This window comes from Nicotiana sylvestris, chromosome 4 (assembly GCF_000393655.2).
Source record: "Nicotiana sylvestris chromosome 4, ASM39365v2, whole genome shotgun sequence".
In the NCBI taxonomy this organism is placed as follows: domain Eukaryota; kingdom Viridiplantae; phylum Streptophyta; class Magnoliopsida; order Solanales; family Solanaceae; genus Nicotiana; species Nicotiana sylvestris.
Window position 1 is genome coordinate 13,247,487 of NC_091060.1, and position 11,731 is coordinate 13,259,217.

Genomic DNA, 11,731 nt, shown 5'->3' on the forward strand with positions numbered 1-11,731 from the left:
TACAAGTCCGCAAGTGTTACTAGTATTTTCCCTTTAAGACATGAGGAAACACACATGAATAAACATCAGTTGATATCTTATCAAAATAATAAGCAAATAACGTAAATGAAGATTGATGCAAATTTGGTTTTTCCCTTTAAAACAACAAGAAAAACAGATGAGTAACATCAGTTGATGTCTTATCAAAATAACCAACAAATAATGTTAATTATGAGTGATGCAAGTTTGGTTTATTTCTGTCAATCTTGCAATAATTTTTGGGGCAAGTGCAAAAATAGTCATTCTCAGATATGCTATTTAGAGATTAGTCAGTATTTATTTTGTCCTGAAATTTTAAACTAAACATCTTAATTTTAGGACACTTCAGGGCACTTTTATCCTGAAAATTTGAATTAAAGAACTAAAATTCAATACACACTGGTTAATTCCTAAATAACAACCTTTTAGAATGACTCCCTGGTGTCATTTCTACATAGGTGCATAATATTTAACTTTAAAAGTAATCTTAGCACTTGAATATAAGAATCGTTCAATTTGTGGCACTCCACACACTTTTGGGTACATGCACCACACTAGCATACATTTCATAAAATAACGGGCTTGTGTGCCCCTGGACTATTTCACCGAGTACAACTATAATACAGATACATTTTGTCGTTTTTGATCAACCCACAAAATTTTAGGCGATTCGGAGCCCGTCGTCCCAATTCATAAAGATGACGTGGACATTAGCACATGAAAAATCACCTAGTTTTTGAACCATACCAACATACAGAAGCACTGATTTGTGATTTCCAACATTGCCATTCTGTGGCAATGTTCTATATGTTACAACTTGACAAAATTACAGAATCCTCTAATGCAGGTAGAGGAAAAGAAAAGGAAGAGCGAGTTAAGCAGGAGCAACAAGTGTCATTGATGATGACATCTGCTCGACCCGATTGACATGTCTGATATCGATTTCAGGATGAGCTTTTCGAGTCCTTTTGCAGCTGGTCCTGGTCTTAGGACACTGGGATCGCCCCATTCACCGCAAGGATCACTGAACCAATTTGAGCTACCTAAACACCAACCTCCAGGTGAGACCATACCCCGACCACGATTAAGAATGTGTGCATCAATCATGTCCAATAAGGGAGAATCTGCTGATATGTTTCCAACGAATGCGACCTCCCTTCTTAGTATTCTATCGGAATTTGAAGCTCTGAAGTTTGAAGGATTAGTGTTGTCTGAGTTAATGAATCGCAAGTTGGAGTTGATGACAGCGTCTGAAAACTCCTTAGTATTGCATGCAAGAGTCTGAAAATATCCTTTATGAGAAGATCTAGTGTTCGAGAAGTATAGCAGGAGCAATCTTGGCAAATTTTCCCATCCCTGGATCGTGTACTCAACAAACTTCCTGTTCAGAATTACATGTTGAGAACCTGACGAATCAAGCAGGCTTTGGTCAACAAAATGGCATTCAATAAAAGTGTTATTCTTGAAGGGAACATCTCTGAGGATCCATAAACGACTTCAGAAGCGCTCAAAGAAATTATCAGAAAATATTTTAGCCTGACTGAAGAAGTGAAAAATGAAAGAAGCAATTAAGAGTTAAGACCAGACAAACATGTAAAGAGGCACCAATAGATACTTGTGGAGTACAACGGGCAACAAAAGCCTAGGATTTTGAATGCAACACAGTTGTTTAGCAAAACAGAAAGTTTCAGAACTGATTTTCCTCAATAGGCAATTAAAATAATGCTCACTGCAAAAAAGAACTTCAAGAAGACATATGCTCGGTAGATGCTACCATAAAAATGCACCACTCCCTCTATCCCAATTTGTTTGATGCATTTCCAACATCGAGAGTCAAACCGTGAATTTGGACATGGAATCCTTAAGTTTTTTGAATTAAAATTTATATATTTGGAAACTATTCAAAAGTACTATAAGTCACAATAATTAAGAATTCAAAATATTTAAAAGGCATACGAAAAAATCATGGTTAAAGAAAAACTCATTTGACTCTCGAAATTCGAAATGCATCAAAGAAATTGGAACAGAGGGGAGTATGAATCTTTTTCAAGACTAACCTTGAAATTTACTTAACTAGCTTAAACTCCAAAAGCAGTTATATTTAATACAGCTAGAGCTCACACATGAACACGAAGTTGTCTTTATCCAGATGAGGTATCTCAGCTCCAAGGCACATTGCCGACAAAAACGTCGAGATAATCTCTTAAAACAAATGAATTTCCCATATTGAAAAGAAGATTAATGATTAGCATCGCAGATTGGCAATCTCAGCTTCAGCATCATTGGAGAAGGACAAGAAACCGAAAATGATCTGGCAAGAAACTTACCCATAAAAAATCTAAAAGCACTAGGAAGTTCCCGTTTTTTGTCACCTACAAACATCTTTCCTTTCAAGAGAATGTAGAGGCGAGAGTCAACGATAACTTCCACAGCCCTTTGATGTCTGAAAACAAAACCCGAACATTAGCATCTTTATATAATTGCAAAACAGCAAATAAGTGTGAAGGACTTCGAAAGTATAATATTACTTACTCATCCGGGCTGGTATTCTTACTATATTCTATGAAATTCAAATTCCTTGGAACAAAAGACAGGATGTGGAGAAAATCTGCAGGAAATGTAACATTTAATGCATCAGCTCTATTACAGATGAAAAAATCGACAATTATTTTCAGGGTGTGTAGACATCATATCGGTATTACTGATGAACTCGAGACAGTTTTGAGGTAAATAATGAAGTTAAAAACACTATGAGACACCTCAGTTTAAGTTTAGTAAGAATTTTGGGAAAGGCAAACAAAAGAACGAGAACACTGGCATGAGATAATGGCAGGCTTCTGAGAGATAACATCAAAGGCACGAGTTCCATTCCACATCCCATGGGCCATGAGAAGGGGTGAAACCAGAATAACATGCACTTTATAATTTTTTTTCTTCATTTTCTGTGAATATTGTCAGGAGTTAAAACAAGGTTGAGGAACTAGACTTTGATTAATCTGTCATGAAATGACAAGGAAGTGTTAATGACCTTTAAAGGGTACTTACTGATGAATATATTGGCCTTTATGTAACCAATGAAACTTAAACGGAGTAATGACTCCACAAAGAAGAGATTAGTGACATTATGACACTTGAGACATCTTGGCCTAGCGATGAGACCATTAGAAGACTCTTTGATTCTTACGGATCAGTACCCTACTCTTTCTTATTGTTGCACGTAGACATAACTGTCATTCGTCACTACCTCCAGGCTTTAGTATGGAACATGTCTAATTTGGATTTTGGGCCCAAGCTTGTCTAATTTGGATTTTGGGCCCAAGCTTGAGTCTTTTTTTATAAAGGCCCAAGCTTGAGTCATAATTGTGCTAGTGCTAGAAAATTAACTCTAACTCTTCCATCTTCAAATATGGAAAGTGCTACAATATATGGGAGCAAATTATTAGTCTTTAGAGGAATCAGTGCAAGATAGAAATGGATTATACCTTAAAAGGGATATACCTTTTGCATTTAGAATGAGTAAAGAGGATTTGTATAGCTGAATCCGGACCCAACTAATTTGGAATTGAGGCTTGGATGATCTAATGATCTACTCTTTGTAATGCAATAAATGCAGCTTAACCTCAGCTCGATCTCACAAGATTAACCGTCAATTTTTGGAAACTCTAAAAATGCTCATTAAGTTTGCTAACCCATGCTCGGCCTAATCAAACCTACAATAAGTGACTGAATTAAACTTTAACAGGTTCTAATCAGCTTGATTTTTCTTTTGACGGTGGTGTCTGCCACCAGCTTGCACACAGGTTGACTGTTCCACTGGGTACCTGCTATCTCCAAATTCTGCCACCCAGGCTTGCTTGTTTGCCTCCACTGGGATTTGAACTGAGATCTCATGGTTCCCCCCCACCCACCCCACCCACACACACACACACTCACACTTCATAGGCCACACCCTTGGGTGCTTCTAATTAGCTCAATTATCTCAAAATCTAATAGCTGAAATGCCTTTCCCCACCCCTACCTTTCTGCACTTTTGAAACAAATGCTAAAATCTCATCAACTGTAAGTTGAGAATGGTTCCTATGTGGATTCAGCAAAACCCACTACTCTCAGCTCGAAATAGAAGTTTTTGAATGTATACTAATACTTCCTCTATTACACTTTGTTTGGCACTATTTCTTAATTAGTTCTTTCCAAAAAGGAGGGGCTCATCCAAGATTTAAGCTTTATGAATTTAATAGTAATTTTAAAGTTATGGGTTCATTTCAGCTATTTATTGCAATTGTAGTAAACTTTTACATATAAATTTATACTCCTCGGTGAAAGTAGTGAGTTGAGATGAAACCCTTTTCCTAAGCTACATCTGCCCCCGCCCAAAAAAAAAACATATCCAATATTTCCTTCCTTTTATAGTCACTTTTATAGTCACACAAATGTTATTCATAAGTGTTGTTCTTTTTAGTATTAAACTAAATTTTGTGTCAAGTCAAACTACCACAAGCAAAGATAATAGACAGCACCCACTCTTTCAAACTTGTACACAATCAAATAAAAGCAAAAAATTTACTCACCATCTTGAGGAATAAGGGGATAATCAGAAGCATCAAGATTAACAAACCAATCCCAATCATTCTTCCACCTCAACAAAGCAGCAGCACCGTGAAGCACTAAACCCAAAGGACTCGACCCCTCTTGATTCACAGCATCAGCTTTTTCAATAACATTCACATTCTCAGCTGCAACAAACACATCAACAGAACCCACTTTTAAAGCAAGTTCCAATCTTTGTTTGTTAGAAGCAAATTGGTCAAGATGAAGTAAATAGTAGTTTCTTGGATGGTATACTGCTTGAAGTAACCTAAAGATTCTTGGGCCATCATTTTTAGTTCCAGTAATGAAGTAAGCTATTTTTGGTGGTGGTGAAAAGGGGTTTGAGAAAGTAGGAAAAGGGGTTTGGGCGTGGTGGTGAAAGTGGTGAAGTGGAAGGAAGAGACAAATGAGGGAAATTGGGACAAGAGAGAAAAGGAGGATTTGTTTGAGAAAGAGAGACATAATAGAATAAGGATTTTTGTGGGATTTGGACTGTGGATTGAAAGGTTGTTTCTTGGTTTTTAGGAAGTCATTTTCATATGATAGTTTTGGATTTGCGTTTGGTTTTGTGTGTGTGTGTGTGGGGGGGGGGGGGGGTTAAACTCATAGTGGAAAGGTCCACAGAGTTTGATGGTTCAAAGTTAGGTGTGACATTATTTCATTTGAGCTTTGTTTTTGTTGAACAAAGATCTTACTCAGACACTATCTTTGCGTTGTTCTGTATAGAAACAGTACTGTAGATATCTTGTACATAAAATTGTGCATGATATTAATTATGGTTATTGATGTCTCAACTTGTGAATAGTACATTATATTCCAGTGATTTCATTCAGCCATTCAACACTAAGTGTAAGTATATTTTGTTGTTTTTGTTGCCTTCCAAACATAGATAAGTTGAGTGACTCAACTTCTTGTCGAACAAATTACGGTGATGTTTATTTGAAATTTTAAAAAAAAAAAATATAATTGCAAACTTGTTTTTGAGTTTCTTCAAAGTGCTTGTTTGAGCTGATTGTGCTAAAGAAGTTCAATTCTTTTAAAGACTTCCAAACAAGTACTAGGACTTTTTGGAACGGGTGAACTACACCTGGATAGATGGGTGGGACTGAGGGCTCGTGGTACCTACTGCCCAACCTTCCACCTCTGCTTTGAGAACCGTGTGGATGGAGAGTGGGCAGAAGAGAAGGAGGTCCTCATACGGAGTCGCACACTTACTTGAGCAGTGTAGGTGACTGGGAATGGGTCGAATAAACTCCCTTGGGGCCGTAAAAATAACTGACGAAGCTTTACTTAGATAAGGCTCAATTTGAACCAGAAATGAAAGTGATTTTTCAGGTTGCATAATATGAAAGATGAACCAAGGCACTACATGACCAATGATAAAAGATGGAAGAGAAATCCAGAGTCTAAGATGCTTCAGCAGAGAGATTACATATCTTCACTCCATCAGAAGCTTCAAGCTTACAGTGGAGCTGCCATTGATATTGGAATCCATATTTCGATTTTCTCAGCATTTCTACAACAGGTTTCGTCGTCTGGACATGTCTCTGAGTCTACTTTAACTTGCTATCTATCATATGCAGAAATGCCTTCAAGGCAAAATGAACAGAGTTGAACAATAGTCAAACCATTCTTCTCAGATACATTTAGAAAAATAACAACACTAATGAAAAAAAAGAGAGAAATTAACACTGGATGACCCCAATTCCTGTCTGTGCCGATTACTGGAATGTTGTTCATATATGTTACCATAGTTTAGCACAACATCGTTAATAAGGTATATATTACATAGGAGACTTCAAAGATCTCCCTTCAAATCATATCATGGATCTCCCTTTACGACATTAGAACTAGAGTAAGCCTCTCTCCTTTGTAGAAAACATAACTAAGAACCTTTGTGGACTGTAATGAGGCCTTCAACAACTGTATGCCCTGCAAGGACATGTTGAAAAACGAGTTATTATCGTTGAATAAGAATGAAGAGAAAGAAAAAGCTGCACCAGATCAGGGTAACATTTCAATGCTAGTTAGGAACTACAACAGAAATGCCAGCAAATCAAGGAAGGTTTGTTATTCGACACAGGATAGGAAAGTGATGATGAAACAAATAAAAGTAAAGAAGATAATGACAAGTTTAAGGTAGCTTTGTGCTTTTAGATGTGCTGGAGGCATTGCCTTTTTGAAAGAAAAGCAGATATAACACTTTAATGTATGAAAAAATTGGCCCAAACAGGAGAAGACGTATAAGCCCACAAAAAAAGTCAGAGTCCAAAATAGGAACTGAAAAACTGAACCAAACCAAAACCTACCAAATCAGTAATCAGCTAGCCTATTCAAAACAAATACTGAACCAAAATAGTTCAAATGAACCAAACCAACCCAACCGAATACACTCTCCTACAAGTTATGTGGTCAATGTAGGAAAAATAATCGGACCAGGGAAATACAAATATGAGGGCAGATCCTCTAATATGAAACACGGGTGAGATGCAGAACTGTGGCTTTTACAGAAACAAAAGAACATTGACGCATTGTAGGCCCCTCTTATAAAGGAAAGGAAGAAGGTAGATCAAGGTTGGCAAAGGAAACCATGGAACTGATTTCAATAATCCTCTGCTCAACTCTCGGAGTAACTGAGGATGGATAGAGAAGTTGAAAGAATAAAACGCCAGGAAAGGAAACCATTTTAAAGTGTAATAAAAAGGAAGAAAGGACTTTCAGTAAATCAGGAAAAAACAAATGATATTATTATCACTGTCAAGAAGGTTGTAATTGTGTAAGAGAGCTAATAAGCGATAAAGATTGGGTAAAAAGGGAATGAAGGATAGTTTTGTAGGCATAACAAATTAAAAAAAAATGGAACCTAATTAGCTAAGAAGGTAAATTAACTGTACCCAACCAAAGTCTCCGGTTATAGAAGTGGGACATTGGTATCATTTCCGCCAAAGGCGGAAGATAAACACTGAATTTCTATTTTGACGGAATACATCGACAACCCCTTAAACTTGACAGCATATTTCATTTAGACACTCGAACCAAGGCTTGTTCCAGTTGAGCACCTGAACACATGATAAAGTGTTCCTATTAAACACTTTAGGGGCTCAATCCTTTGAAAAGCTTCTGCATGTGTTCTAAAACGCCCATTACGTGGATAAGTTAACCACTTAATATATGCCACCTCCTTTAATTATACATATCATATATAAACTTTTGTTATAACAAACAAAACAAAACCCTAAAAAAGAACCCAATTAATTAAAAATAATACCCGCTCGTTAAACAAAAGACATGCTCCGCTAAAAAAGAAATCAAGAGCCATTTTCTCAAAATCACCCCAAAAAAGAAAACCAAGTGTCTAATAGGAACACTTTATCGTGTTTTCAGATGCTCAATTGGATCAGGCCTTAGTTCGAGTGTCTAAATGAAATATGCCGACAAGTTTGAGAGGCTGTCAGATGTATTCTGCCTTCTACTTTTACACTAGAGAATCTCACATGATGTTAAAGCCAGATGAACCTATTTAGACATACCTCATAAAGGTTAATTCATTTGTACTGAGGCAAATTCAATCAGGTCATAGAGGATGAAGTATTGGCAATACCATTTGTCCTAGGATTTCCGACTATTCTTTTCTTCAATGCCCGACTTTGAAAACCTTTGTCTAAGGACCTGCAGAACTTCCTCGATTTTTACTCCTCTAAGAGAAAGCAAAACCATGGCATGATACAAGACATCTGCCATCTCTGAGGCAGTCCGTCCTTTATCCTCATTTTCTTCCAGAGTTCGGCATAACTCGTCAGCCTCCTCCCTGCAAGAAATGAAGAAAATTGTAATAACCATCAAGCCCAATTTAATACCACAAATATACATGCTATAAGGGAGTAGGAAAAGCTATTTTTCTGAAGATCAGTCAATGATAAGATCAAGTATGTCAAGCAAGATACCGGATTTTGGAGCAAAGCAGCTTGTCATCAAGCAGCAATCGCTTTGTCCATGAGGGTTTTCCACTTGAAGAACTAGATGTTTCTGCTTTCCTTTCATTGATTGTAGATTCTAATGCGTATAAAGTCGTCATAGCCAGCTCATTTTTCTCAACCTAGCACAACTAATACATCTTAGGCAGGTGGAAATAGACCATCGGTAGAAGAAGCTGAACTATTTTGAGTATAATTCATGAGATGATGAAAATATTTAAAACAGAGAAGTCACAGAATGCGATGAACCTCAGGATTTTTCAGGATTCCATCAACTGATGTGTAATAACATGTCTCTGACCCCGTGTGGCATGTTGGGCCATCAGGCTTCCCAAGATATATTATCTGGTAGGAAGTTTTGTTTATTCTTTCAGTAAAAAGGCAAATGCAATCAAAAGCATTCTAATTTAATTATCAAAAGGAATTCTAGAAACTTACAGAATCACGATCACAATCAAGAAAGACATCAAAAACATTGATAAAATTATTGGAGGTCTCTCCTTTTGTCCATAAAGATGAACGTGACCGGCTATAAAATGTTGCTTTACGTGATGAGATGGTTGTTGACAGAGCTTCTCTGTTGGCAAACCCTTGCATTAAGACCGCTCCTGTATCAACATTTTGGGCAATTGCAACTGCCAGGCCTTTGTCGTCCCATTTGACATTATCTAGTAAGAAATCAACCTGAAGTACTGTTATCAGACAAGAGACAACAAGCAGCAAGGGGAAGGCGATATGATATGTTCATCCTTCCAGGAGAATAAACAGAAGACATTTCAACTAGCCTTTTGCAGGGAAGGTCTTGCATAATTCAAAGAGCTAGACACTGTACGTCACCAGAAGTACAGCATACACCATCAGTGGCAAAGTGCAACAGAGAAAAACAACACACTTCAAGAGAGATCAAAGTGACAGATGAGAAGCTCATCATTTTTTCTACTTTGCTAGCTTTTCTTTTCCAGGCATGTCGATATGTGCACATTGTAGCACCTAACTATGTCGATATGTGTTCTAAAGAAGAATATTGTTGTCTAATGTTTCTAGCTAAATTATGATGTGCAACTAGCATCCGAATGCTGCTCAATAATGAAGAATTATTGGGCCTCGCCGAACACTTGAAGAGAGAACAGATTGATAGACGAGGAACTCAACTATTATTTTTATAATCCTGGCCTTTGTTTCCCAGACATGTAACATATATCCACCACAATGGACACAATACGCACCTTATTATGTCTTACCTACAAATTAACTACAAAATCATTCATAGACAAGCTATACATAGATAATGGTAAACCAAAAAACAAAACTTGTGGCTTCTGTATCTACTGAACATCAAAATAGAACTAGTGCAAATATTGCTTCCTGAAAAAACGCAAAAAAAAAATGAACTTTAACCAACAATATTAACACGTTGTTGCAGGCATACCTTTGCTTCAAGACTGATATCTTCATGTGATTTTTTCATACATGCCACTACATTATATCGTTTGAAGGTCTGAGTGCTGCTTGAATGAATAAGATTGCTTCTAGGGAAAACTTTCAGGGGCCGAAAGCAAGGAGAGTAAGAAATTGTCATCTTAGGATCTGATTACACTCGGAAATCAAGCCTGAAAACAGTATCACATGATTTGTAACAATTAACAACTTCACATGAAGGTATATATCATTTTAACACAAAATTACATGGAGTCATTTACTCCAAAATTTGAGGAGAACAGCAAGTCAAGCCAATTAGGCCCAAGTTTCGAGCAACACATTTTTACCAATACAACATTATTCAGAAAATACAGAGAGCTAAAGCATTTACACTTTACCATGAGATACTTAAAGCGCAGATAAACACAAAAAGATAAAACTTTTAAGAGAAAATTTTGAAGTTACCCTTTGAATAGCCTTCAAAACTAACACAAATTGCAAGGGCGGCTCTAGGGTAAGGCAGGCGAAACCCTTGCCTTAGGCCCCCAAATGTTTAAGGCCCCAAAAATATATAATTATAAACTATATATTAGTTAATAAAAAGTTTCAACATTTTATATTTTTTAAAATTTGGTAAAGATAGGTTTGAATGAGTTATTCCCTCGGGTCCACTTTATTTATTTTTTGATGTTATTTTTACACATATTAAGAAACTAGTCTCATAATACGCTACCTTATCTAATTGTTGAGTATTAATTGTTATTAATTGTGACACTTTAACGACGGACGTATTAATTGTCATTAATTGTGACGATAATTTAATGTTTAATTCTAACTCGGGCTTGACAAAACAATTATATATAGATTTATTCAAGTCTCCAAGTTTGGAATGAAATTAAAGAAAATAAAATATTTTATTTTAGTTGCAATTACAATTTTATCCAACATATATGATACTTATGAAAGACAAAAAAAAAATAACATTTCACTAAAAATATTTATACTTTTAATATAATATAGAAGTTACATAATGTACTGAAACATATTTTGAAATACCCTAGGCCAAAGGTTGAGAGATTGGATTAAAATAATTCCAGCACTGAAAAAGATGTATAATAATTCTATCAAAAAATGATTTTAGAATAATTCTACTCTAATATATTTGGTCCTATGTAATTGTCTACTCGATCATAGACATTTGCACTTCTGTGGGTCCACTACGTTTTCTTATCCAATCTCCCTATTATTTTCAATTCATGTTTCATGGTTCCTAACTCTTTAGGTAATAATAATATACATGCAGTATAATTAATCTTCTTCGACTCCGGAAATTTTTTATAAAAGGTTAGTCGTTTTTTGTAAAAAATTTGTAAAGGTAAAATCTTAATTGATTTGAATTCCTAAATATTAGAATTTCTTACATAGTTTAGATAAGGAAAGCTTTATTAAACAAAATTTTAGTTCACTTTAAATTCCTAAATCTTAAGAAAATAATTAAATGGCTCATTTGTCTAGTGTAAATTCTATTTTTGAATGGTAAAAAGGCAAACAATATTTCGCTAAGAGCCTTCGTATTTTTAATATAGTACTAGCTTCATCTTTTAACATTAACTTACAATGAAATTGATTGTATTGACATTTACTAACTCTTCACATGTTTTTCATTTTATTTTATATTTGATATAATGCCATTTTGGGATTTGGGATTTGATGATTAGCAACTCCCAAAATCG

The 11,731-nt window shown here is 35.8% G+C and overlaps 2 protein-coding genes across 5 annotated transcripts; both read right to left on the minus strand.

Annotated features, from left to right (window-relative positions):
• Positions 1 to 481: 481 nt before the first annotated feature.
• LOC104249528 (beta-glucuronosyltransferase GlcAT14B-like) lies at positions 482 to 5,164 on the minus strand. 2 transcript variants are annotated; one of them, XM_070171554.1, is made up of 4 exons: positions 4,587 to 5,164; positions 2,551 to 2,626; positions 2,346 to 2,461; positions 482 to 1,399 (listed from the first exon to the last, which is right to left on the minus strand). In XM_070171554.1, the coding sequence occupies exons 1-4, from the start codon at positions 5,065 to 5,067 to the stop codon at positions 1,179 to 1,181; spliced, it is 894 nt and encodes a 297-aa protein (XP_070027655.1). In that variant the 5' UTR covers positions 5,068 to 5,164; the 3' UTR covers positions 482 to 1,178. The 2 variants fall into 2 exon arrangements, with proteins under 2 accessions (XP_070027655.1, XP_009804267.1); XM_009805965.2 differs by having other exon boundaries at positions 482 to 1,424; positions 4,587 to 5,158.
• Positions 5,165 to 6,153: 989 nt separating this feature from the next.
• Positions 6,154 to 10,561, minus strand: LOC104249529 (histidine biosynthesis bifunctional protein hisIE, chloroplastic). Of its 3 annotated transcripts, none has more exons than XR_716781.2 (7): positions 10,464 to 10,556; positions 10,009 to 10,189; positions 9,018 to 9,263; positions 8,829 to 8,924; positions 8,550 to 8,701; positions 8,136 to 8,413; positions 6,154 to 6,537 (listed from the first exon to the last, which is right to left on the minus strand). XR_716781.2 is itself a non-coding variant. In XM_009805966.2 (7 exons), exons 2-6 carry the CDS (start codon positions 10,156 to 10,158, stop codon positions 8,215 to 8,217), a joined length of 843 nt encoding a protein of 280 aa, XP_009804268.1. In that variant the 5' UTR covers positions 10,159 to 10,189; positions 10,464 to 10,561; the 3' UTR covers positions 6,154 to 6,537; positions 8,207 to 8,214. The 3 variants fall into 3 exon arrangements, 2 of the variants coding, with proteins under 2 accessions (XP_009804268.1, XP_009804270.1); XM_009805966.2 differs by having other exon boundaries at positions 8,207 to 8,413; positions 10,464 to 10,561; XM_009805968.2 differs by lacking the exon at positions 10,464 to 10,556 and adding an exon at positions 10,397 to 10,457 and having other exon boundaries at positions 8,207 to 8,413.
• Positions 10,562 to 11,731: the final 1,170 nt, after the last annotated feature.